Raw genomic sequence first — 26,159 nt, forward strand, 5'->3', positions numbered from 1 at the left:
GCGAGAGTCAAAAATAAGCGACAAACATATTGAAGATCACTTATCACGAGAAAAAAACTCTTATTTATTCCAGTATATTCGAAGAACATTCCAACGGGCTCCTGCCCCTGAACTGTCTTTTATTGACATGTCTATAGCTTTCCAAGCCTAGACGTTGCTAGCATTTTCCAAACAAACTGCCGGGCTCAATTGCCACGGCTTACTATTTCGCAATACTAGCTATATTCAACCCATTCATTTGCATGATCAAGTCGTCGATCTTACCATCCAAGACTCCGTTGGCGTAGTCATCACGACTAGCTTGGTCCAAGTATTGCTGAACTTGCGCCAACCTTGAGTAGCCCTCAGTGCAGAATTTCAATTGAATCTTCACCAAACTCTCAAAAGAAGGATCATAAAATGGTACTCGCAAACTAATGAGCTGAGGTAACTCGGCCTTCAATTGCTCATTCAATCCGTCGTAAATCTCCTTTGCCATGGACAATTCCTTCTCTGCACGTGGCAATTTAGCCGCATCTTTTGCTGGTTTATCGATCAAACGCCTCACCTTAGCCTTACATTGGTCGTAGTCTGTTTTCTTATGGATTCTTTTCTTGATAGCTTCATCAATCTCGTTGAAGTAGTTAGCAAACTTTGTGATTGGATCCAAAATGGTTTCTCGGAAAGGACCATCGACCTGCTTCACAGTCTCTTCGTCTATATCTCTCACGGATTGTAAGTAGTATGCACCAACTGTTGAATATGCTGAACCAGAGCCACTGCTGGTGCCATCCTCGTACAAATTGGAAACGATCTCTGCAATTGTGACCTGAGATGCTGTCACAGCTCTCAATGCATCCAAGTATCCCTTGGACGCTTTCTGTAATCCTTGGCCAGCATTCTTCAAAGTTTTGTATCTACGCTCCTCGGAGTCGAAATCCTTATCAATTGTTTTGTCCACTTCCTTCACGAGAATTGAGCCTCCTGCTCTGTTAATTGCTTTCTTGAAACCTTCCCAAGACATTGTATTGTGGAGTGGGGAGTATGAAGTGTATGGTTCTTAGGTAATCAGAGAGTGTGACTATACAGGCGGCTGAGTCGGTGGTAGATAAGGGTAAGAGATTTGGATCAAATAGAATATCTATACAGAAGAATTCAAATTTTGGTGGTAAACCTTGTGTTATTCTTTTTTTGCACTTTTTACAACGCGAGTCTGGGCCATGGTCTTATAGTGATTATTAAATGATGCGTCACTTAGTAATCAGGCGAACCTTGATGAAAATAGAGTATACAGAAAAGAGCAAAATTGATTTCGTTATTTTGATGAAAAAGATACACTGGATGAACAACAAGCAATGAAGGCCTCTTGTTTATCGATAAAAAATTCGGGTTCTCTTCCCCTGTTGTCACTGCGGTTCGATGAAACGTCTCTTTGTACACTTTTGCAGCCGCTACCACCAATTGGTTTCCGGAAACGCAAAGAGCGCCAGCTTAAATTTTCAGGATTTCAGTCGATTAGAAAGTTGCATGAATCTGAAAAAGAAGAATCAAAATTCCGGAGAATTTCAAACTTCTTCTTGTAGTAGGCCAGGACCAATTCCCCGTCTCATGATTCAGAAAACCCGCCAGAAAGCAAGTCCATGTTCAAAGCTCGAGGAGAACAAAACTGAGATTTGGAATGTAGATTTTAAACCAAAATCGAAAGTAAAGAGCAAATCGTTCAGCTCTCCTCGTCCGATCCACTCAAATTGTGGTTCTGTCGACATATTCTACGACACTAGCGAATACAGAACGAATCCCCATGACCTGAATTTCTTCGAAGAGATCGAACTCAGTACATTGAAGCCCATAAGGAATATGGATGATAGCTCCTTTGGCCAGTTACACGACGAACCAACCAGTTCTTTTAATTGTCCAAGTGCCTCAATTCTTGATGCAGAAGTAAAAATTGACGATATAGACTTCAAAGGATACAATGACTACACAAAGCGCCCTCAGATGACTTGTCATTTACCTTCTAATTCTATACGATTGGATTTTTCTGCGTTAGAATGCCAACGAGGAGATGTCAACATTTATTCATCATCGCCATTGGCGAGAGTTCAGGAATTTCATTACAACAACGAGACTGAAGAGAGCCAATTATTGAATATATTAGCTGACGAGTTCGAGTCTCTCAAAGTTGTGGGACCTAGCCCAAAAAAGAATCTTTGGAAGATTGTGAAACAGTTCACAGTCGGGGTGTCACCTGACGAATTCGATGACCTATACCCTTGGGCAAAATACTCTGTCGAGGAAAAGTCTCTTCGGCTACCAGATTATCCATGGTAGCGTTCTAACTCCCTAGCGCTTTCGACGGTAAGCTTTCCGCTGCCGATTTGCATATGCTTCCAATCATCATAATTTTCCGTAAAAAGTATTGTAGAACAGTAAATTGATGCACCACACCAAGCGCCGAGATTCTCAAGACCGTTTGCAGATAATGTCTGCAAAGCCTTTGTGGTTTCCTGGAAACACGCGATTTGGAATCGACTATATTGAGCAAAAAAACCAGTGATAATAATGTTTTGAGATAGAAGCGGTCTGTTGTCAATTGCGGATTTCTGAATCAGATTGGCTATTACCTCTGGCAATTGCTCCAAACCCAATTCTGCAAACACATCTTCACTATCGCAAACAACGTCTTGTATAAATATTTCAATCTCAGAGAAAGAGTTAGTGCCTCGATCCTTCATGATACGGTAGTGAATACTTTCATGCGAGAACTCAACAAACTCTTCACTACGAACGACTCTATAGTCAATGACAGTGTAAATCTTACATGTCTCCCAGCCAAAATCTATGACTAGTGCATCAGAAACTCCAGAAGCAATGGATGTGCATAAAGAGTATGAAAGGAATACAACAGCGGCACATGTCAGCATCTTTGTCATTGTTTCACAAAACATACGCTTCGACAGGGCCAGAAGCCCATTATCCACCACAAACAATTTTGTGAATAAGGGAGAAACCAAAAGAGAAGTGGAAATTAAATGACGAACCAAGCGAGAAAGTTCAACAAATCCATTTGTTGACCAATCGAACCATTGTACCAGATCATAGTCCTTTTGATATTGTTCTAGCATTCTCTCAAGTGCCGAATCAGAACGAGAATTTCCCAACAATTGAATCTTTAAATCGTTATCAAGGCAGTGCGATGACAACCCGAGGAATGATGGCTCGACTTGGCTCTGTTGTTGAAAGGCATATTTCTGCCAAGTAGGGTGAGATGGAGTTAATTGAACATGCTCAATTGCTTCACGTGCAAAGCCTAATTTCACCACTCGAGCATTGAATTCAAGAATGAGTGCGTAATACTCATTGGACATGAACTTATACTTTGGTGTTTAGCTAAGCAAGAGGGTGTGTGTACACTGTGTGTAAGTAGGCGAAGTGACATTTCGATATAATATTCAAAATTTGCGTGTAATTTGTATAAGTTTTTTTTAAGAAACCGAGAGTCTAATATTATAATAGAAAAGGCTCAATTCGCACTCATGAAGTGCTCTACAACATCTCGAGATCTGCATCATCGAGATCCATGAAATCATCAGGTGCGTCCCCGTTGGCGCTCTCCATATCATCCACATCGACATTCTCCTCTTCAGCTTGAATGTTGGGGTTGCGCAGCTTCTCTTGTCTCTGATACTCCTGTAGTCTTTCAAGGTCCCACACTGAAACTCCGTCCTGATCGTCTGGGTTAGTAGGCTGGGCCAAATTGCGTAGGAACTTTTTGGCATTCGCAAGTGCCATATCTGTAGAAAGGTTTGTGTCTGCTTCATATAGGGCTTGCGAAATCCATTTGGGTAGTTGTCCTCTCTTGTTTTTGAATCTTCTGTCCGCAAGAACCATAATACCGTAGTCATCCTTTCCTCTCAAAACACGCCCCAAGCATTGTGCGGCATGCCGCATGGCATCGAAAGACAAAAAGTCATTCTCTTTGATTTGATAATGGTCTCGTAAAAACTCAAGACGAGCCTTCAATATTCTTGACTCTGTATACTGGAATGGGATACCAATCATCAATACTGTACGACCAAAGTGGTGGTCGAAATCGATACCTTCAGAGACCTTTCCACGCGCAACAGACAATAGGACTGCTCCACGTCCATTAGAACAAGCTTTTCTGTATGTTTCTAGAGCAAGCGATGTTTCTTGTGCATCTGGTGTTTCGACGAGAATCAATTTGTATTTCCACACTTCGTCAAGAACACCCATAGTTTGCCACATCGAAATGATAGACTCCATGTAAAGGTATGACGGAAAGAAAACTACCATACCATCAGGTGTGCTTTTCGCAAATTCTATCAAAAGAGAACCGTAGTTCCGGACAACAGAAGGATCATTTCTGATCTCGAAACGAGATGAAATTGAGGTTTGGTCGGAGCCTTTAGTTACAACCATCGGCAAGAATGATCTGCGCGCCAAAGTCATTGTGTATGACTCTTGCACCACAGTTTGGAAATTCAACATCTTTGGGTACATATCCAAAGGTGAGATCGTACCAGATGTAATGATAACGGAGGAGAATCGATCAAATACAGGCTTCATCGCAATAGAGGCATCTAAGCAAGTAAAGTGCAAAATGGGATTGGGGACTGTTGAGCCCTCCGTTTCGAAAGGCTCCAAAATGAGCTGGAAACCCTCCTCGTATGTAGACACAAGAGTCGCGAAGGTAGCAATGTCCTTCAAAGCGTTCAAATCCTCAACATCTGAGAGTTCTAAGGTTCTTACGAGGAGGGACAAACGCTCAGAGCAGAACCTCAAGGGTTTCTTGTCGATAAACGTGAGCTCTTTTAAATGCTGCAAGAAGCTCACCGGTGTCTCACTGATGACGTGCAAAACCTTCATCCTTGTCTTCAAATACTCCACAAATCGTTTCAAAAACGATATGAAGTGCTCGGCTTTTCTTATATTTCCTGGAATAGCCTCATCTAGTAAATCTTGAGGTAGAACCGGATTGGCCATGAACTGATCTTCTTCACGAGCTATCTCGTTTTGTCGGAGACCCTCTACCAATTTTTGATACTCATCTCGTAATTTTTCATTATCCTGTGCTTTCATTTCTTCAACTGCGTCTGCTAACTTGTTAGCACCTCTTGTAGCTCGTTTTAGCGTATCATCTGTGAGGTAGAGAGAGAGAGACTCGATGCAAACGTTATCGATGTTGTGCGCCTCATCGAAAATAATAATGCTGTCTTTGCTCAATTCGCGCGAAACGCGCTCGGCGATTTTAGGATCTAGCAAATAGTGATACGAATAAATGATCACATTGCAAAATGGCATCATTCTTCTGACAGTGAAATAAGGACAGGTCCCTTGTTCCTTACAGTACTGAATCAAACCCTCAAACGAATAAACGCCATTCGGTATAAGATCGTGTTGGTCATAGTCGTACATCTTCTCGTGGTATGAGCAGAGGCCATACTGATCTGCGTGTTGATTCATTTGCTCTGTGGAGACATTCTCCTTCTCCAATTTCTGCTTCAATTGACCATTGGTGACACGACGACATTTTTCATCAACTACGGCACCTTTCCTTTCCTTCGAAATGGTGGGATGCAAGCAAAGATTCTTTCTACTGGTAAGACCCAAGCCTCTGAATTCCTCCACATACCCTAGTTCGGAGGCCCGGTAATCCATCAAATTTTTCAACTCTATAAGTGCTTTTTCAATTTCCGACATGGTACGAGAGCAGTAAACAATTTTTCTGTGCTCAGGATAATGCATTTGGTACGCCACTGTTAGCGAAAGCAATGAGACAGTCTTACCAGTACCCGAAGGCATCTCCAAGATACAATTGCCGCCCACATCCAATGTCTTTTTTATATCTGACATGTACTCATATTGCTCTGGGTAGATTTTTGGGTACGGAAAGAGGACTGGGAGTCCGTCGATCTCAAATTTCATGTGGTTGACTTAGATACTGGCTGCAATGTGGAGGAGTACAGATATGTATTGATCTGTGAGTTCAGGCTAGGAAAATACGCAGGAAAAAAAGCAAGTAAGAATATTTATGAGCTATAAACAATGGGAATTGTTCAATATTTGGCAAAGCAAAATCAATTCCTTGAATTATCAGTCCGCTCGTTAGGTTTTGAGCAATGCGTTGGTATTCCGAATGAAAGTAAGCGAGATGACGACGTATGATTTATCGTATCTTCGGACATGGCGAAAATTCAAGTGATTTGAAACAAGAATTGAATATATGGTGAAGGGGTGGTGGGGTCATGGTCTTATCTTCATTTCATCGGCCTCAAGAGAATCGATCCTCAATAAGCGACTTCAATTGAGGAAAAATCACGTCGGAAGTGTTCCCCTTGAGAGAAACCAAGACGTCTTTTCCCGAATAGTACTCTTTTAAAGGATGGAGCATGGTATTGTACGAGTCCAATCTCTTCTGGAACACCTCCGCAGTATCATCTGGTCTCTTCACGAGTGGCTCACCAGTCACATCATCTTTGAAAGGAACCTTTGGAGGATTGTAGTCGATATTATAAACGCGGCCCGACCCTGGATGGACCCATCTGGACTCGATTCTCTGCAAGATGACATCCTGGTCCACATCCAATTCCACCACAAGATTGATGTTCTGCTCATGGCCTAACATACCGTCAAGAGCCTCGGCCTGGACTTTTGTTCGAGGAAATCCGTCAAGGAGCCAGCTTCCAGAATCGGCCGAAGTCTGTTCACGTTTCATGCGGCTGGCAATCACACCCACAATGGTGGAGTCTGGAACCAATTCACCCCTTTGCATGAATTTGGAGGCCTCCAACCCCAAGGGTGTCTTTTGCAAAATTTCGTTACGCAAAATATCACCGGAGGACAAAGCGTCGATCTGGGGAAAGACCTTGAGTAACCGAGAGGATTGAGTTCCTTTCCCTGAGCCAGGAGCTCCCAAAAGAAGAAGACGGGCAGGCAAACGCAAACTCATTCGTATAAATAAAAGAGGGAGTGAAAGAAGTTGGTGGGAGGAGGGAAAGTGTACAACAAGCGGTCTAGTGGAGATAAGGATTCTATGTTAAATATGGCTAGTACAAGAGTGTGCACATTTGGGACGGTGCGATACCGCCCTCGGTGCTACGGGGAATTCGAGAAGGCCAGTGATCGGTGGGGAAGAAGACTGGAAAGTAAAAAAATTGTGGGTTTTGGAATGATTTATAGAGTTTTTAGAATTTGATGAAATTTGAATTTATCTCAAGTCTAATGAGAGAAACTCGAAACTTGAAAAGGCACCATTCATCGAAGTGTCCTGAATGATGGTAGTCGGCCGGCAGTGATGTACGATGAGAGACCTGTGATGGTCAAGCTGAAAGATTCCCAACTTTAAAAAATTAAAAAGTCGTTCAATCCGAAAATTACCCAATAGATTGAATTATTCTTATTCTTATAGTTTGATTTTGAGAATGTTCAATTTCCCCCTTAAAATCTTTTGTTGTCTCGTATATTTCTGTCTTTGATTTAGTGGAAAACGGTAATGCAGCCGTGGGATCTGATGCACGCGTCGCACCACTATATTCACATCAAGCCATCGCAAGAATTACATACTGGAGGGTTAAGAGAATTGCCTCTCAATATATCAAAAACAAAAATCAATTAAAAAAAAATTAAATTGACATGATCTAGTTTGAAGGCCGAACTGACCATTTCGTCCCAATTGATGATACTCCCAACCTCCACCTCTATCGGTATAACCGAGCCTCTGAAGGGACTTGGTCGTATGGCACTGTATACAACAGTATACGATCGATCCACATTATATATATATATACCCTCGTATCTTGTGAGAAATCCCGCGAGAAAAAAGAGAATATATTCATCTTATCCCATACCTGCCATGTCCGTCTACATTGTTGCAACTGCTAGAACCCCTATTGGCTCGTTCCAGGGCAGTCTCTCCTCCTTGACCTACTCTGACTTGGGTGCCCATGCTGTCAAGTCTGCCCTTGAGAAAGTGCCCCAAATCAAGGCTGAGGATGTTGATGAAATCATCTTCGGTGGTGTTTTACAAGCCAATGTTGGCCAGGCTCCTGCTAGACAGGTTGCTTTGAAGGCTGGTCTTACCAAGGAGGTTGTGGCCACCACTGTTAACAAGGTCTGTGCTTCTGGTATGAAGGCTGTCATTTTCGGTGCCCAGGCTATCATGACTGGCTCTGCCGACATTGTTGTCGCCGGTGGTGCCGAGTCTATGTCTAACACTCCATACTACCTCCCCACTGCTCGTACTGGTGCCCGTTACGGTGATGCCACCATGGTTGACGGTGTTCAAAAGGATGGTTTGTTGGACGTCTACAGTCAGCAATTGATGGGTGTTGCCGCTGAGAAGTGTGCCAAGGAGCAGGAGATTAGTCGTGAGGACCAAGACCTTTTCGCTGCTAACTCTTACAAGAAGGCTCAGGCTGCTCAATCCGGTGCCAAGTTCGATGCCGAAATCGCCCCTGTTACCATCAAGGGACAACGTGGCAAGCCAGATGTTGTCATCGCTCAAGACGAGGAGCCAAAGAAGTTTGATGAGAGCCGTTTGAAGTCCGCCCGTACTGTCTTCCAAAAGGACAACGGTACTGTCACTGCCGTCAATGCCTCCAAGTTGAACGATGGTGGTGCTGCTCTCGTTTTGGTTTCCGAGGCTAAGCTCAAGGAGTTGGGTTTGCACCCAATTGCACGTATCGCCGGTTGGGGTGAGGCTGCCAGAGAGCCATTGGACTTCACCATTGCCCCAGCATTGGCTCTTCCAAAGGCTTTGAAGCACGCCAAGGTTTCCTATGACGATGTTGACTTCTACGAGTTGAACGAGGCCTTCTCTGTTGTTGGTTTGGCCAATGCTAAGATCTGTGGTTTGCCTCAAGAGAAGTTGAACGTCTACGGTGGTGCTGTCGCTTTGGGACACCCATTGGGATGTTCCGGTGCTCGTGTTATTGTCACATTGATCTCTATTTTGAGTCAAGAGGGTGGCCGTATTGGTGCTGCTGGTATCTGTAACGGTGGTGGTGGTGCCTCTGCCATTGTCATTGAGGCCATCGACAAGGAAGCTAGATTGTAAGCAGGTGTCGGTTGTATTTAGAAAAATATGTATGAATGCAAAAAAAAAATAATGTGAATCATTTGTGGGAGTTGAAAGAATTATATTTATGACGTACACACATAAAATGATGCTCAAATGGCACTCATGATATATCAATTTTACGTTTCCCAAGTTGATGAATAGTCCAGATCCATGTCTGTGCAGCATAGTCCATGTTGTTGGCAATAATTGAGGGATTTTTGACATTGGAAGATAGGAAGTGGGAGCCGTTGTCCTTGGTGGTAGTAATAGAGGTACTCATACAGCAGTTCGCAACAGGGTTGGCTCCTTCCTGCGAAGTGATTCCAAAACAATAGGAGCAGATCTGGAAAATACACCAGAAGATAAATCCGATTATTGGGAGACGAGTGAGGTATGAGAAGTGGTCAGTGTTCATGACGTTCCCTGGCAGCACCGAGACACACAAAATACGAGGATTGCGCAAAGCCAACATTTTCATGAAGTGGATTCCTGCGGTCTTGGCAACTGCAAATCTATACCAAGTAAAAATAAAGTTTGGATAGTAGTTTAGACTCGTGCTCAAGTTGAACTGAGATACCACCATCCTGTGGATCACGGAACTGACGTAAATCACTCTCGCAGGACCAGCTTCAGGATGATAGTATGACGTCCTTTCCAACATCGGAAGTAGTTTAATAGTCAAGAGGAAAGGGGCTATGTAGCTTGTCTGTAGCTGCAACTCGAACCCATCCTCTGTCACAGTGAAAGGCAGCACCAGGACACCTGCGTTGTTTATTAGAATGTTCAAATTTTCCTCAAGTTGTTGATAAGCAGCCACGGTCTCCAACACGGACGAGAGCCGCGCCAAGTCCATCTCTAGGTAGTGCAACTCTCCCAAGCATCGTTTGGCCCTCTGCTCCAGACTATAGCCTTCCACGATTGCAGCCAGCTCGCATCGAAGACGTTCAATGGCCTTGGTGGCTCTGTTTTTGGACCGGCCTGCCAAGTATACAACGTACCCATGTAGATGTAGTTGAAGCACAGTAAAGAATCCTACACCTGACGTGCCAGCCGTGATAAGAACCGTCCGGCGGTCCTTTTCGGGGTTGAGGTAGGGAAGGGTTTGGGTATCAAGCACCATAGAGGTTACTGTTTTTGGCCTGAGAAGTGTTATAGAATGTGCTGGAGGGGGAGGCTTAAGAACTGGTTGCGAAAGATGAGGCCATTAGATAGACTATGGTTGCGACATGCATTGTAGGAAAGGTGTCAATGGAGTAAGTCAGCAAAAAAATAAGTATAAAATCGATCGGAAGAAGCTGTAGAAGTATTAATATTTTTTAGATTGATTTTCCATGGGAGTATGCATGAGTTGGAAATATACTTCGATTGGAAATTGCTAGTCTTTGTATTACATTCTCCAAATACATGCTGTGATCTGAGTTCAGAAAAAAAATGCAAACTGGCATTGATTGAATTTAACCACAATGCCCGGAGCTTGATCAGCTCGTTTGAACCAAATTCTGTTCAGAGTGCTCTCCCGTCTCGCTCGCTAGCATTTGGCTCGTCAGACTGTGATCTACTCGAATATCTGATAAATCGTGTGTATATTAGGGTAGAATCTGAGCAGTTATACTTTTGTCTGTTAATTTAACGATAGTCTTCCGACAATGTAGCTCTCGACCTCGGCGGGTGTCATATCACTCATTTCTACTGCAAGCGCATCGCCACCATTGACCAACAACTCTGCATCTCCAGGAACTTCCATAATGTCATATTGCAGCTGTACCATGTCCAGTTTCATGAAATGCCCTTGTCTGGCAGCAACCCTTGCAGCCAATTTCTCGATAGAGGTGTGCAAGAACACGAAACGAAGCCTCAGCCCATCGGCACAACTTTTGATGTAATCACGGTATACTTTTTTAAGCATTGAACATGACGCAATACAAATATGACTTGGGTTCTTAACATCCTGGGCAACTTGAGAGGCATGTTCACTGACTGTTTTTAGCCAATCCCATCTGTCATCATCCGTCAATGGCTCACCACGAGCCATTTTCTCTAAATTTGCCTGGGGATGAAAATCATCTCCTTCAAGGAAAGGGCAGTCGTAGTGTTCTGCAAGAAGACGGGCTGTTGTGGTCTTGCCGGTACCTGCCGGTCCACCTACTATGATTACTAGTGGCTGTGCAACAAAAGTCATATTCAAAGAAAAAATTGCCGTTGAAAATACATGAGTGGGTGATATCACCTCCACTACTTATATGTCCCTAGATGCTTGTTCCTACATCTATATACAATCTAAAGTGGGGGTGGGGAAGGGCGTGGGGGCACCTGGGGAGTGAGTGAGAATTGGCTGCAAATTCTCACAACTAATGCTTGTGACGGGAAAGTGGTTTCCATGAGTACTCAGGCTTTGAGTTGCGCTCGAGTTTTTTAATAAATTGCTTTTTCCAGTTATAGTTCGTGTCCTTGCGAAACTTACTGTTTCTGCCATACCTGTTTTCTCCTAATACCTCATTGAAGTCGTGTAATCCATCAAGCTCCTCAGAAATTCGCTTCTCTAACAAAGATTTAAGTTGTGAGGCACTTCTCTTATCCACGAAATATGTTGGCCACCTCTGAGCAAGCCACATAAATACCAAGGTCAACTTGTGATCTCTTTCCAAGATCTCCAACCGTTTGAGAATTTCTACAACTTCACCTGGCGGGGAGGCATCAGCAGAGACTATTTTAAAATTGAGAAAATCGAGGTCGAAAATTGTGCGAGACTTCTTTTCCACAATTGGCATAATGATCTTGCGCAAATCAGCATAAGCTTCGTCATCCATTCTCAGCAAATTGAATGGGAGTTGCGAAAGTCGCAACTGATCGTCTATGGACAACAGGTCGGATATTTTCAACTTATTGATAAAATCAACAATTTGGGTTCTTGAGGCAAGGTCCATGAGGAAATAATCCGCCGGAGGGTTCGATTTGTAGTCATCATAGAACATTTTGAAAGCATTCGACAACAGTTTGTCTTCATCTTTGTCGAAGGCGCTGACATAATGCAGCCAAAATTCATCAGGCGGCCAGATACCAGCTGCTGCAACAGATGGAATTTCTTGACTCATGACTTCTCGAACAGTCCTAAGATCGTCTCGCCGAAATGCCGTAATAAATCCTTCCAGCTCACCCTCAGAAGTTGAATAACGACCAGCTCTTCCTCCGATCTGCTTGATCGAAGATGCCGAAAGCGGAATGGTTTCTTGTCCATTGTATTTAGTAGTTTGGCCAAAAACAACTCGTTTGATCTTTAAATTGATACCCATCCCAATAGCATCAGAGGCGACTAGCACATCATACTCTCCATTGTTGAATCTATCAGACTCTTGTGCACGAACCTCAGGGGGAAGCGCGCCGTAAATGACACCAACCTTTAGGTTGGTTTTCAGCTCTATCTTACATTTGAAGTCTAATATCTTTCTTTTGGAGAAAAATACAACACAATCTCCACTTTGCAAGTCTGAAATGTCTTTGAGAGGCTCTTCCATAACGCTCAATTTGCCTAGACGTGTGTAATGTTTGATCTCTAGGTCATCACCTGTAGCTTCTGCTATCTTTTTTATAATATCAACTGTTCGTTCTTCTCCACAGAGATGTAGTTCTTTCGCTTGCACACCTAGTACAGCATTCGTCCAGGCGCAGCCTCTTTGCTCATCAGTTAGCATTTGAATCTCATCGATGATACAAATGTCCATCTTTTTGTGCAATGGGATCATCTCAATGGTGCCTGCCGAGAGACCTGCTAAAACTCCATATTCATCTATTGAAGGTATAATCTCCTCACCAGTGATAAGATTACAATTGACACCATCTTTTTTGAACCTCTCATAAACTTCGCGAGCAAGCATACGAAGTGGGCCGGCATAATATCCAGATTTGGCTTCTATAAATTGCTTTAATGAATGATGAGTCTTTCCGCTGTTTGTTGGACCGACATGCATGACAATCTTACGGCGCATTTTTCTGGCTTCAGGATACCAGTAATGGGGCCGGCGCAGATCCCAGTTCTCGCTTGCATAGTATGTTTTCGTTATCTTTGGCCTCACATAATTGGCAATATAGAATTGTTGGAAGAGGTTCGTGAGAACGTTTGTAAGGGCTAGTTCCTTGGTATTGAAATTCCGATAGGACATAAAATGCTTCGGATACAGATTGCGAAAAATGCCATCTAAAATGGCAGGAAACTTGTCCATCCGAGGCTTGATGAAATCAGCTAAGTCCAAAGACTTCGTTTGCCCGACATGATCTGTAAGTCCCGCTTTGATCTTACTCCTGAACAAATCGAAATATGAAATTGCTTTTATGGTAGGTATTTGCCTGAGAATCTCGAATGGATAAGTCATGTACCCATCGGCAATCTTAAAGTACACTTTCTTAAGTGCACTAGATAGAAGTGTGTCCGGCGTTTTGACCCTCGGCGGGAAACGTAATTTCCTAGGCTTTTTGCTGGCTAAAATTGGCAGCGTACAAAACGTTCGTAGTGACATATTTCCGATTATCCCATGTTGAAGAGACGTACATCGTAGCTTCATTGAAACAATGGAAGTAGTATGATGAGATGAGGCTTTCACCATGCAGTAAGATCTAAGAGGTCATCCGAAAAAATCTAAGAAAAATAGATGACATATTGATTGTAGTCAAATCCCCTCATACTTGGTTTATCGGCAAGATCTGCGATTGAAGTGTGCTGCTCTTTCGTGACTGCTTTGTTCGGATCAACCAGCACAACCATATTTAGAAATAGAATAGATTCGATGCAATACCGCGAATTAAGCTAAACTTAAACTTTAGCACAAATAACCACTCTTTTTTTTTTTCTTTCCACACTCAAACATTGTGGCCCCACATTCTCTTACCCCAGGTTCCTTCCCTTGACGCACCCTTTCTTACTGTGGATTCTACATTTGACAGACCAAGGAACAATTAATATCCACACTCTTTGCACCCAATATCCCGAGCTTAAATGTCCGTGATCTCCTCGAGAGTCCAAGAGCAGAACCACACTGCTCAATTAGCAGCTCAATTTAATCAGTTCTATCTCGATATCACCCTGAAAGAGGTGACTCAAATCGGCAACTACCGCATACTCAAGGAAATCGGAGAGGGAGCTTTTGGCAAAGTCTATCTTGCTCAACATGTGCTTCTAAATTGCGATGTTGTGCTCAAATGCGGTCTCATAGATGACCCAAACATCGTGAGAGAGATATATTATCACAAACAGCTCCGACACAAGAATGTAGTAAAGCTATATGAGGTGATAAAGACAGAGACTCATCTATGGATGGCTATGGAGTATTGTAGAGGAAACGAACTCTACTATTACATCTATGAGAAGCGCAGGCTAGATATCGATGTTTGTCAGAAACTATTCTACCAAATTGCTGACTCAATGCGTTATGTCCATTCTCTAAATTTGGCGCACCGTGATTTGAAACTTGAAAATATTCTCATGGCAGATAAAAAAAGAACCATAATCAAACTCACGGACTTTGGCTTTGTTCGTGAGTTCAATCCTTACAAGAGACAATTCTTATCTACAATGTGTGGCACAACTGCCTACATGGCTCCCGAAGTGCTTAAAAACGAAAAATATTCTGGATTTGCAATCGATGTATGGTCCATGGGTATCATATTGTATGCGATGATGTATGGTGAATTGCCTTTCGACTCTGATGATGAAATCACCACCAAATTCAAAATTGTCAATGACGAACCGGTATACAAAGACATAATTCCATCATCTGCTAATGACTTACTTCGAAAGATGTTATCAAAGCTGCCAGCTGCCAGACCCACCATCGCTGAGATATTGAACTCAGAGTTCCTAATAGATACCACTAACAGCATGCTCGAAAGAAAGCCCTCCCAAACTCATAATGAAGATGAGTCAATAATTTCCATCAACCAACATTACAAGAAGAATCTCATGCCTTTCTCCTCAAAAATTGAAAAGCACCTCCTAAAAAAAATGGAGAAGCTAGGCCTCGACATAGAGGCATTACAATCCTCAGCATTTTGCGGACAATGCAATACCCTCACTGCCTTCTATGATCTTGCTCTCACCTACGAATTCCAAAAAAAGAAGAAACGTTATATGAGCAAAAAGAGGTATTTTGACGCTCGAAGGCAATTGAAACGGTCAAGTCAGAGGGTAAAAAGTGTGCTCTCATTATCTGATCAGAATGGACAGTGTTCGCCCACGGTTGAAAGAGAAGGTATGAGGAGTAACAGCTCTACTAAGCTAGACATCTCTAGCATACGCAAGATGCTGAGTAGGAGATCGACTGATACCGGAAGAACTCCTGGAAGTGTGGGCGGAACAAATTACTTTCCTCTGACTCCTTCTAGCGCTGCGCCTGCTGCTATGGGCCGGTCAGTCTCATTCCATCCCGATGAGCCTAGAAGCTTTATGAGCACATCCACCCAAGATTCAAATTCACAAGGTAAAGTCAAAAACATTCTTGAAAAAATGGCTTTTTGGAAACGCGGTAAGAACTACGGTATTGATACCAATTCTATTCTAAGTAGTCAAAGATCTAGACGCAGCGCTCGTTCTGAATCCATAGATGGAGCCATACTCGAGTTGAACCTCAAGAAACCCTCGCCTCCTGCAGCAAAACCAGAATTGGTCACGGATCATAATAACGATTATTCGTCTTTACCGTCGCCAACAACTTTCTCGGTAGCAGATGCCGAAGACGGAAGTGCCACTGGTATACCATTAGCTTCATCAGTTCCCGCTGAAAATGGCCAAATGGTAAAAACTCGCAGCCAGGACAGTTATCAGCGCCGACAAAGACCAGATTCGGTCGTTTCACAAGCAAGTCAGTACAGTCAGTTGAGTCAAATGTATCCGATGTCTGAGTCTGAGTTTGATATCGGCACCGACATGGATGATGACTACTATGATTATGATGGTGTCTACGAGTCTTCGATAAATACATCTCAACAAGACCTTCATGCTCGCAACGTTGTTCTGCCCCAGTCCGCATCCGCGAAAAAGAAGAATCGCCCCGCTAATTTGAGACTCCCATCCTCCGACAACCTGATCATATCCACGAACACAAATGCCACAAAACCAAAACGAAATCAGTTATCTGTGATATCTACAAATTCATCAGAGGAGAGTAGCTTGCCATTGAAAGTCAGTGACCGTCTAAATGATGATGGAAGCTTCAGCGAGTTCGGAACACCTCGCTCTATCTCACCAGGCACCAAAGTGCTTCATCCACGTCATCCGAAATTGAGAGGCCAGCGCTCCTCTTCCTTAACAAAGTCATCTGCACCAAAAGCTTCTAATAATTTTGCAACAAACTCGAGACCTAGCCCTTTCAAAGCAAGTGCCAATGGGAACATGGTGGCACCTTTGCCAGTGTATCCTGTTAATCCGTATGGGAACAGTGTTCAGCGGCCGCAATCGCCAACAATTGAGAAGTCTTTCAATAAACTCGCAATCAACGGAGTCATGAAGCCATTCCATAAAGTTATTGCTAACACCAAAAGTGCAAGCGGCAAAAGACAGGACGGCGATGGTCAAAGCTCAATCCCAATGTTCGAGATTAATGAGGAAGAGGAGGAGGATGATGAGAGGGAACTAGATGACTTCAATCAGTACCCACTTGGGAAAAACAATGCTATCCCCTATCAAATTCAAACCGAGATAAATTGAACACAGACCATTGCAAACACTACACCTTTCATTCCTTTAGTAATAGACGAGACAAACTCATTTAAATATTAATTGTAAGCTTTTTTCATGAAAGACTCGAAATTTAAAAATTGCAAAGGAAATTAAGGAGTCGCTCAGTATTATAATAGTTCTTTCTTCGGTTTGGATACTTGTAGAAGGTTAGCCTCACAGCAGATTTACATACATTATAAAAGAAAATGAAAATCGGCTTCTAGAAAAATTGAAGCGCAAGCAGAACTATGTAGAGAAATAAATGCAAATCACACTCTTTGAATTCGCCATTTGTTCATTGTTCCAAATATTTTGCACCCAATCTAGTTCACGTGACACGTCCGAAAATATTTTCACTATTTCGCTAGACCTCCAAAGCTCCAGACCCCAAATCTCCACAAACATGGCCTCTGTAATTGTCGTAGAAAACGACTTGAAGGACTCCGTGAATGAGTACAGCCAGATCATCGATGGCGTGCATCAAAACACCGAGTTCTCGGCGTCTTTATCTGCCTTTCTCCCTGAGGGCTCTGCAACAGTAACCAACCCAACTGAGTTGGCCTCAGCCATCTTCGCTGCTTCCACCAAGGAGACCTTGACTTCTTTGAGTGACAAGGAGTTCGAGCCCGCATTTTACTTGCTTGTGTTCCTCTTGACTAAGCTCGAGAACCAGACCATCGAGCAGCTCACAACCCAAGACTCCAAGATCATTTCTCTCTTGAAGTCTTGTACCCCAACAGAGCAACCATCGTTGAGAGACAGAAGATCGCTTAAACCCACCACCATCTTATCTATTTTCAACACCTTGTTCAACTTGTTGCCTGCTTCTTCCTCCAACAGAATCCAGCTCATTAATAGTATCTTGGCTGTTGTTGCCGAGACCAACACCAGTTTTGCATTCATCCAATCTTCCATTGGTCACAGTTTGGTCTCTTGGTTGAAGGATGCTGGCGCTTCAGAGGCTGAGATCAAACAGATCTTCTGGTTCTTCATCACTTTGGATACTGAGTTCACCTTGGAGTCTCTCCAATTAATCAAAACCTTCACTACTCAATTCCAATTGTCCATCGAGGAATTGCGTACTTTGATTACATTTGCTTTGTCTTCATCTGTGGTCGACGTGTCTTTCTTGGTCAACAACAACGTAGCTACTGCTTTGAGCCAAAACTCCTCCGACGAATTGGTCCAAACCTTTGTGCAATACACTCACAGTGACTTGATCTCTACTGTGCCAGAATCTTTGCCGGAAAGCATCAAGCACAAATCTAAGATCTTGTGTTTGGCCAAGTTTTTTGTCGAGAACGGAACTAAGGAAAACAACAACACCTTCAAGTACAGCGACATTCCTAGCGCATTGGCATCCTCGCCTGCTGACTTTGAGAAGCTTTTGGTCGACTCTATCAAGGCTGGCGTTATTGAGGGTAAATTGAACCAAGTCGAGGAAACCTTCTTTTCTATCAGAACTAACAGATGCATCTTGGCCGGTGACGACAACAAGCTCGCACAAGATTGGGATACAGTCAAGGCTGCCCTCATGGAGTGGAAGCACTCTTTGGAGAATATCAACGAGGTTGTGCTCAATGCGAAGGAGAACATTGTCAACAACAACAACGCCAACTAAAGGTAAGCTTACAAGCACGATCATGGGGAACTATTACGTCAATTGTATATTAATATTCATTCTTATATGAATTATACACCGAATAAAAGAATTAACTGAACTAAATTAAATCTCATTGTTGACCAGTGGCTGGTTGAACAGGGATACGTCAGCTCATGCTTAGTCTTTGATCTCCTTGAGAACAGCTAAGAATCCACCAACAAGATGCAACGAACCGCACACAAATACCTCGACCTCTTGCTTGTCATTGGTCAAACTCTTGATGAATTTGAGAGAGGTCTCTATATTAGGGAAAATGTGTTTGCGGGTAGTGAGTCCACGCACCTTATCCAAAGCATCCCACTTCTCGGCAAGTTCCTTCTGGATTATCAATTTATCGACTCCATCCTTTGAAACATTGAGCGAAACAAGGTCGCTATTGTAACTTCCGTCAGACCATGTCACATTAGTTGTGAAAACGACATGATCGAATTTGAGGCTTGGGGAAGCGTAAATGTTTTCGTATAATTTCTCCAAAAGTTCTCCAGCATTGTCACGACTCTGCTGGTTGAACAACAATACACGTGGAATGTCTCGTTTAGTTGCAGCATTCTTAAACCATTGCGAAGCACCATTGATTGATTCAAGGGTGTGCGCACCATCAATAAACCAGCTAATACGGTCATAGCCGGAATAGTTATTAATGGTCTGGCAACGACCGTCCCAGCGTGCTGCCTCAAGACCTTGAATGAACTCTTGTGGAAGCTCGTCATCACTTTCGATATGAACTCCCAACTTTTTCATATGTACTTGAGCAATTTTAACAGCAACGGCAGCATTCTTACGTTGAAAGTCACCAGCTAATCCCAATTTGGTTGAAGGTGGGATAATATCAGCATTCACGACCTCAAGTGATGAGACGCCGATTTCATTTGCAACATCCTCGACCACTTTCAATGACTCTGGATATTCTGGTTGTTCACCAACAATAGCAGGACATCCGCGCTTGAAAATTCCAGCTTTGTTCCAAGCAATTGAGTCAATGGTGTTTCCAAGCATAAGGGTATGGTCGATACCCAAGGATGTCATGGCCGCGACAGTGGGTTTCTCTATAATGTTGGTCGAATCGTATTTGCCTCCAACACCCACTTCGTAAATTGCCGTATCCACATTCTCGGAGAGAAATACATGGAAAGAGAGAATAGTCAAGTATTTGAAGTACATCGGCTTCACAGTGTCACATGGCTGCAAGGTAGGAAAGGCGTCTGGATCGCTAGTGGTGCTCGATAGTTTGTCCCAGACTTCAAAAAAATACTTGGCGAATTTCGTTTCCGTGATGGGCTCGCCGTTGATTTTGATCCGCTCACGTACCGAGATCAAGTGCGGAGATGTGAACAAGCCGATCTTGTTGATCCCGGCACCTCTATACTTGGATAAAATGGATTCAGTGAATGCACAGGTGGATCCCTTTCCTTTGGTTCCGGTCACATGAATGATGTTCAATTTGTTGAAGTCCAGTGGTTTGTAGCCCAATCTACGGGTATACTCAAATACCTCATTTAGGGAAAGAATGCTTCTCTGCTGCGGCAGGATATCCAGAAGCTTGACTGCCTGGATGGTAGCAAAATTGGATTGAAGACTGTTCAAGGCATTGATTGCATCTTTGTAGCTTCGGCCAATACGCATGGAGTCTGGCTGTTGTTGCATGGGCAGAGAAGGGGAGTTGGACATAGATCGGTGAAAAAACAGTGCGGCGACGATAAGGATCAGGTAGGGAGCGCGATAATAAGAAGAGGTGATGAGATCGTCAAATAATTCGGAATTTTTAATCTTATGCAAGATTAAAGAAGCCTCCTTAAAAATTTGTCATTTATTGGCATTGATATGTCGGCATTTGAATCTTTGGGTTTGTCGTGTAATCAATCGAGCTTCCACTGGTACTCTGATCTGCAAATGGTCTACATATGGCGTACAACTAAATAAATATTTCAAAGTGAAAAGCTAGCAGGATTTTGTCTTATCGAAAGACAATAAAATGCCTTTTTCCACTGGCCTTAGTTTATCACGAGAACAGTAGAGTTCCCAATCAAGACCCAAGGCAACTGACCCCGAATCTTACGTGTGAATTTTTCAAGCTCTCGAGAAGTCACTCATTTATTTCTATTGTTTCAAATACTACTCCCAATTCTATATAACATATTCTGAGAATAAAGGTTATGTGAGTGAGTCTTCAAGAGCATATACGCTTGGAGGGGTATGTTAGATCAGGCAACAACAATACCTTTTTGCGTCCACAAACAATGTTCCTCAAAAAAATAGTTTGTTTCTATTCAGCTGAAGTTCATTTTTTATTTCTTTTGCGCTCATATCATTCATTGCCTAGCTTTAAAGTTCCTTCTATCAAGCCATCTTCCACGTGACCGGCAGCCAGATGAGTCAGTGGCTCATGCACCAACTTACAAACCACAAAATTTACTTTCCTCTTCAACAGACGCCCTAGTGGTATTTCATTTATTCACATATTCCAGTGCAACTTCGTCCAGTCACCCTATTCTTCCCTTCTTTTATTTTGTTGTCGTTATTTGCTGTTGTACAAAGAGTCACAATGTTGTACTGAGTTTGGGTATCCTTCATCACAGTGAACAAACGAAAGTCAAGGCTTGAATCAACAAAGTTTTCTTAAAGAAAAGTAAAATACTCCGCAACAAACGTATTTGTTGATTTTGAGACAGTGTCATCAACTGACAGCTACAAATCTACAGTATGGCTGCGATCAACACCGAATTCAATTGTGAAGAAGATCTGAGTTTTGCTCCATTAGTAACTCAACCTACTGCCTCCAAAAGTGCGATCGGGCTCCATAACGAAACAATGAATCCACAGCTTGCTACTCCATTTCCGTCACTACTGAAGTCCAATATGGACTTCCAGATGGGCCTTGAGGATGACGGCGCCCTTCAGATTTCTGATTTTTTTGATATACCCCTATTAATCTCGGACCATGGAGAAGAAGACTCAGAGAGTGAGAGTCTTGCGGTGTCCAAGTTGGTCAATTCTCGTCCGAGTGCCATGAATGATGAGAGCACAAACGCGGCCGCACAGGTAATCAAGAAATATATCCGCGAGGAGTGCAAAGATACACCACAGAATAGTTTTGTGAGTACTCTGCATAGCGAAACCGTTACCGTGACTAATGAGTGTGAGAGTCCTGTTGCAGTCGTTCAAGAGCTGTCCGAAGTGGTAGCGAAGCCTGCCAAGGTAATCTTGGGCCCAGAAGCATTCAGAAATGAACACGAGAAAGTCATGAAGATAATTGTCAAGTATGTTGCCATGAAAATCACAAACTCGTTCCCTCCACAAGCACCAAAGAAATCAGCAGCAAAGGAGTTAGCCTTGGATGAATTCATGATGGTGCTTGTAAGTCGTCTTCAGCTCTCAATGACCAACTTCATGAAGGGAATAATATACTTGTTCCGTTATATGGATATCATTTATCTATTACGATACTTGAATCAGTCGAATAATTTTGCGAACTATACTGATATGGGCTTCGGGCTTAAGAAACTCATTGTTGGCTGCTTTCGCTTGGTTCTTGCTCGTGAAAGAATCGCTAAGGATTGGAAGACTATCACTGGCTTGACTAATGTTCAGATCAATGCCATTGTCAAGACTTTGATTGGCAGATTGAATGGCAAATTGAACATCAAGAATGTGGAGGTGTTAAGATTGAAGAATGAAATTTTTCGGTTCATCCAGATGGTGACCAAGAGTGTATAATATTGTAAAGTTAAGTATTGGATTTTAATTGCCTTGTAGTTGTTGTCGAGCACTGTCAAAACGAAATATTGTGAAGTGTGACCTCTATAGGTGATTGCTAGAGAAATATGATCTCATTTTACTTACTTAAGATCTGGTATTGTAAATCGGATAAATTATTCAGCATACAGGGTGTTTGCCAGTACTTATTTTCAGTTTTTGCAACAGATCTACGAATGCCACAGTTTCAAGAAATATTAAAATCTTAAAAATTGGCAAAAGAGTCACACTAGATCACTTTGCCATATTCATTTTGGAACTGCATCAAGTATTGTTGACCCTAAATGATGGCGCTTACTTTTATATGCTCGACTTACAAGAGCATTTTTGCAGCCTATGATCATAGATGATAAGTAACCCCATGCGGCTATCGCATCTGCAGTCCCCAGATATGAGTCATTGCCTGCAACATTATTTATAATGCCCAGTGTGAGTAATTTTTTCGCGGACTTGGGGAATTCCGGTGACACATAGATGTGAGGAAAAAAAAAGAAAATAATAAAAAAAAAAAAGTTCAAACAAACTTTTGAATCTTGAAAAGTATTTGAAATGATTTCTGATAACATTTTAATTGTTATTGGATTTATTTCCGCCTCATAGCCACACTTTCGTTTTTCGAAGCTGAATAAGTCGGCGTAGAAACAACCAATTCTAAAGCTCTTTGAATAAATATGTAATTTGAACTGGTAGCTAATTTGTGAAATCCAATGCGAAAGTCAAAACCTACTTCTATCTGCTCGATTTATCATGTTTGTTAGTCCATAATATTCTTGCCCACCAATTTGCAGCTGGTTTATCTGCAGTCGGCCTGTGCTATCTTGGAATAATTTGCAGCGAATTGCCATACTTAAGAATGTGTGAGTCATAGATGCGACGGCCTGCCCGGCATAGAACTCCGAATCTTCACTTATCAGTCATATCAATTATGCAGGCTGCTCTTGGAATAGTAAGGTGCAAAGTGAAAAAAAAATTTGCGGAGATTATAAAAGACCGGGCAATTCGCTAATTTTCAACAACCCATCTTTTTTCCAACAACCTCATCTTGATCAATTACTTTTTGATCCAGCACACATAAATTGATTACAGTCCTATATCTCTAATCAATTATCTAATTTCCAATCCACTTCACATAACATATTGAAAAATGTCTGGTAATCCATATGGTCCTAACCCTCATGACTTCTTATCGAACGTTAACAAGTTCGAGGTCATTGAGTCCACCTTGAGAGAGGGTGAGCAATTCGCCAACGCTTTCTTCACCACAGAGAAGAAGATTGAAATAGCGAAGGCTTTGGATGACTTCGGTGTCGACTACATCGAGTTGACCTCTCCTGTCGCCTCTGAGCAATCCAGAAAGGATTGCGAGGCCATCTGTAAGTTGGGCTTGAAGGCCAAGATCTTGACGCATATTAGATGTCACATGGATGACGCTAGAGTCGCTGTCGAGACTGGTGTTGACGGTGTCGATGTTGTCATTGGTACCTCTCAGTTCTTGAGACAATACTCTCACGGTAAGGACATGAACTACATTGCTCAGTCTGCCATTGAGGTTATTGAGTTTGTCAAGTCCAAGGGTATCGAGATCCGTTTCTCTTCTGAGGACTCCTTCAGATCCGACATCGTGGACTTGCTTAATATCTACAAGACCGTCGACAAGATTGGTGTCAACAGAGTTGGTATTGCTGACACTGTCGGTTGTGCCAACCCTAGACAGGTCTACGAGTTGGTCAAGACCTTGAAGTCCGTTGTCTCTTGTGACATCGAGTGCCATTTCCACAACGACACTGGTTGCGCCATTGCCAACGCTTACACCGCTTTGGAGGCTGGTGCCAAGTTGATCGATGTTTCCGTCTTGGGTATTGGTGAGAGAAACGGTATCACCCCATTGGGTGCTTTGATGGCTAGAATGATCACTGCCGACAGAGACTACGTCTTGTCCAAGTACAAGTTGCACAAGTTGAGAGACTTGGAGAACTTGGTTGCTGACGCCGTTCAGGTCAACGTTCCATTCAACAACCCTATCACTGGTTTCTGTGCCTTCACCCACAAGGCTGGTATCCACGCCAAGGCTATTCTTGCGAACCCATCCACCTACGAGATCTTGAACCCATCTGACTTCGGTTTGACCAGATACATCCATTTCGCCAACAGATTGACTGGATGGAACGCTATCAAGTCCCGTGTTGACCAATTGAACTTGCACTTGACCGACGAGCAATGTAAGGAGGTTACCCACAAGATTAAGTTGTTGGGAGATGTCAGACAATTGAACATCGACGATGTTGACTCTATCATCAAGGATTTCCACAACGAGGTCAGCACTCCTCGTATTGCTCCTGCTGGCAACGGTACTCCTATCCCAGAGGCTCCAACTGCTGAGCCAGAAGCTAAGAAGGCTAGATCTGATTAAGTTGACTTTTGCGATTTCAAACGTTAGATCTCTCCGTGATTAGCTATCATGAACTTCACGACCATGTGTTAAAAAATAGATTTGCATTTCATTCTCATCTTTGTATCATATAGTCTGGTTTCGAGAGAGTGTTTGAAGCTTTTCATTTCACTTCTCTGAATACTTATTTAATGCAAATGCTCTACTCAATTTTAAGCGTTGTAGCACATTCTATTCTACTCCTTTATGAGAAATTTTCCTACTAGAGAATGTTTGATTTTGGTCCCCTCGTTTTCCCCACATATAGTAGATGTCTCGGCCCAGGGCTCATACTTCTCGGTATATCTTCGGGCCAAATACATACATATATAATGTACATGGCCTCTAGATTCATGAAAAATTTTGAATCAATTTGAAGATTTTGAACCGATATTCAATATTTAATTTCAAATCAGTCATGAAAATCCCCGATTCGCAAACAGGCTATGGCTTTATTAGAGGACTGAAGGACATCAATGTGTTGCCAAACCTTCCAGTGAAGAAGCCTGGTCCGAACGAAATATTGCTCAAGATTGAAGTGGCTGGACTTTGTCACTCAGATCATCATATTCTATTGGAGCAGAGTCCTTTGAATCCAGATCCTATGGTCATGGGACATGAAATATGCGGGAGTATTGCACAAGTGGGTTCGGAACTAGAAGACAACGAGAATTATGCAATCGGGTCAAGACATACGATCTTTATCCTCAACCCCTGCGCTGTTTGTATTCATTGTAAAAAAGGAAGAGATAATCTTTGTCTTGAGGGCCGTTTCGATGCTTTCGGCATCACTCTGGATGGAGGCTTCCAAGAGTATTTACTTGTAAAAAATCCGAGAGCATTGGTTCCAATTCCAGATGGAGTATCATATGAAGCAGCAGCTTCTGCAACCGATGCGATATTGACACCCTTCCATGCTATCATGAAAGTGAGAGAGCGGCTAGGTCCCGCTACAAAAGTTTTGGTATTGGGTGCTGGCGGGTTGGGCCTTAATGCAATACAAATTCTTAATGTTTTTGGGTGCAAGATCACCTGTGTTGACAAAAAGCCAGAGGTTCGTGATATTGTTAAGAACTTTGGCGCTTCAGAATTCTACACAGACTTCGACGACATTAAAGATCCACAGGAGACATTCGATTTATCGTTCGACTTTATTGGGATACCTGAAAGTGTTGCTTGTTCAGTTCAATACATTGCCGCCGGGGGAAAAATAGTCATGGTCGGCATGGGTCGCCTGAAGGCAGTTCTTCCCATTTACGATTTGTGCCGCCGCGAGGTTGAGGTCATCTTCAATATCGGTGGCACCTCAGTGGAGCAAGCCGAAATACTCCAATGGTTGAAAGAGAAAAAGCTCCGGCCAATTGTTGAAACAAAGCCCATGAGTTCTTTGCCAGAGTATATGGAGAAGCTCACTAAGAACCAATTAACGGGCCGAGTGGTATTCAAGCCAAAATTATGATTGCACTAAAATATATACTGTCGAAATCACTATGAGATTTTATTAAGAATAAGAAATTAAATCAGAAAGCAGACGTTCTGATCCTAGGTA

General features: G+C 42.7%; 14 protein-coding genes across 14 annotated transcripts; 6 read left to right on the top strand and 8 right to left on the bottom strand.

The window, feature by feature from the left end:
• Positions 1-202: 202 nt before the first annotated feature.
• On the bottom strand, positions 203-1,003 carry PUMCH_004393 (uncharacterized protein; the record flags this gene model as incomplete). The annotated part of the gene is made up of 1 exon (XM_063023330.1): positions 203-1,003. One exon carries the CDS (start codon positions 1,001-1,003, stop codon positions 203-205), a length of 801 nt encoding a protein of 266 aa, XP_062879400.1.
• Positions 1,004-2,297: 1,294 nt separating this feature from the next.
• Positions 2,298-3,347, bottom strand: PUMCH_004394 (uncharacterized protein; the record flags this gene model as incomplete). The annotated part of the gene is made up of 1 exon (XM_063023331.1): positions 2,298-3,347. The coding sequence occupies one exon, from the start codon at positions 3,345-3,347 to the stop codon at positions 2,298-2,300; it is 1,050 nt and encodes a 349-aa protein (XP_062879401.1).
• Positions 3,348-3,525: 178 nt separating this feature from the next.
• Positions 3,526-5,928, bottom strand: PUMCH_004395 (uncharacterized protein; the record flags this gene model as incomplete). Its single annotated transcript, XM_063023332.1, has 1 exon — positions 3,526-5,928. One exon carries the CDS (start codon positions 5,926-5,928, stop codon positions 3,526-3,528), a length of 2,403 nt encoding a protein of 800 aa, XP_062879402.1.
• Positions 5,929-6,274: 346 nt separating this feature from the next.
• Positions 6,275-6,952, bottom strand: PUMCH_004396 (uncharacterized protein; the record flags this gene model as incomplete). The annotated part of the gene is made up of 1 exon (XM_063023333.1): positions 6,275-6,952. The coding sequence occupies one exon, from the start codon at positions 6,950-6,952 to the stop codon at positions 6,275-6,277; it is 678 nt and encodes a 225-aa protein (XP_062879403.1).
• Positions 6,953-7,678: 726 nt separating this feature from the next.
• PUMCH_004397 (uncharacterized protein) lies at positions 7,679-9,058 on the top strand (the record flags this gene model as incomplete). The annotated part of the gene is made up of 1 exon (XM_063023334.1): positions 7,679-9,058. One exon carries the CDS (start codon positions 7,679-7,681, stop codon positions 9,056-9,058), a length of 1,380 nt encoding a protein of 459 aa, XP_062879404.1.
• A 124-nt stretch (positions 9,059-9,182) lies between these two features.
• PUMCH_004398 (uncharacterized protein) lies at positions 9,183-10,181 on the bottom strand (the record flags this gene model as incomplete). The annotated part of the gene is made up of 1 exon (XM_063023335.1): positions 9,183-10,181. The coding sequence occupies one exon, from the start codon at positions 10,179-10,181 to the stop codon at positions 9,183-9,185; it is 999 nt and encodes a 332-aa protein (XP_062879405.1).
• A 501-nt stretch (positions 10,182-10,682) lies between these two features.
• PUMCH_004399 (uncharacterized protein) lies at positions 10,683-11,240 on the bottom strand (the record flags this gene model as incomplete). Its single annotated transcript, XM_063023336.1, has 1 exon — positions 10,683-11,240. The coding sequence occupies one exon, from the start codon at positions 11,238-11,240 to the stop codon at positions 10,683-10,685; it is 558 nt and encodes a 185-aa protein (XP_062879406.1).
• Positions 11,241-11,409: 169 nt separating this feature from the next.
• PUMCH_004400 (uncharacterized protein) lies at positions 11,410-13,659 on the bottom strand (the record flags this gene model as incomplete). Its single annotated transcript, XM_063023337.1, has 1 exon — positions 11,410-13,659. The coding sequence occupies one exon, from the start codon at positions 13,657-13,659 to the stop codon at positions 11,410-11,412; it is 2,250 nt and encodes a 749-aa protein (XP_062879407.1).
• A 389-nt stretch (positions 13,660-14,048) lies between these two features.
• PUMCH_004401 (uncharacterized protein) lies at positions 14,049-16,754 on the top strand (the record flags this gene model as incomplete). The annotated part of the gene is made up of 1 exon (XM_063023338.1): positions 14,049-16,754. The coding sequence occupies one exon, from the start codon at positions 14,049-14,051 to the stop codon at positions 16,752-16,754; it is 2,706 nt and encodes a 901-aa protein (XP_062879408.1).
• Positions 16,755-17,028: 274 nt separating this feature from the next.
• On the top strand, positions 17,029-18,387 carry PUMCH_004402 (uncharacterized protein; the record flags this gene model as incomplete). Its single annotated transcript, XM_063023339.1, has 1 exon — positions 17,029-18,387. The coding sequence occupies one exon, from the start codon at positions 17,029-17,031 to the stop codon at positions 18,385-18,387; it is 1,359 nt and encodes a 452-aa protein (XP_062879409.1).
• A 159-nt stretch (positions 18,388-18,546) lies between these two features.
• Positions 18,547-20,097, bottom strand: PUMCH_004403 (uncharacterized protein; the record flags this gene model as incomplete). Its single annotated transcript, XM_063023340.1, has 1 exon — positions 18,547-20,097. The coding sequence occupies one exon, from the start codon at positions 20,095-20,097 to the stop codon at positions 18,547-18,549; it is 1,551 nt and encodes a 516-aa protein (XP_062879410.1).
• A 1,032-nt stretch (positions 20,098-21,129) lies between these two features.
• On the top strand, positions 21,130-22,143 carry PUMCH_004404 (uncharacterized protein; the record flags this gene model as incomplete). The annotated part of the gene is made up of 1 exon (XM_063023341.1): positions 21,130-22,143. The coding sequence occupies one exon, from the start codon at positions 21,130-21,132 to the stop codon at positions 22,141-22,143; it is 1,014 nt and encodes a 337-aa protein (XP_062879411.1).
• Positions 22,144-23,326: 1,183 nt separating this feature from the next.
• Positions 23,327-24,592, top strand: PUMCH_004405 (uncharacterized protein; the record flags this gene model as incomplete). Its single annotated transcript, XM_063023342.1, has 1 exon — positions 23,327-24,592. The coding sequence occupies one exon, from the start codon at positions 23,327-23,329 to the stop codon at positions 24,590-24,592; it is 1,266 nt and encodes a 421-aa protein (XP_062879412.1).
• A 436-nt stretch (positions 24,593-25,028) lies between these two features.
• PUMCH_004406 (uncharacterized protein) lies at positions 25,029-26,069 on the top strand (the record flags this gene model as incomplete). The annotated part of the gene is made up of 1 exon (XM_063023343.1): positions 25,029-26,069. One exon carries the CDS (start codon positions 25,029-25,031, stop codon positions 26,067-26,069), a length of 1,041 nt encoding a protein of 346 aa, XP_062879413.1.
• Positions 26,070-26,159: the final 90 nt, after the last annotated feature.

Source organism: Australozyma saopauloensis, chromosome 5, assembly GCF_035610405.1.
Source record: "Australozyma saopauloensis chromosome 5, complete sequence".
NCBI lineage: Eukaryota > Fungi > Ascomycota > Pichiomycetes > Serinales > Metschnikowiaceae > Australozyma > Australozyma saopauloensis.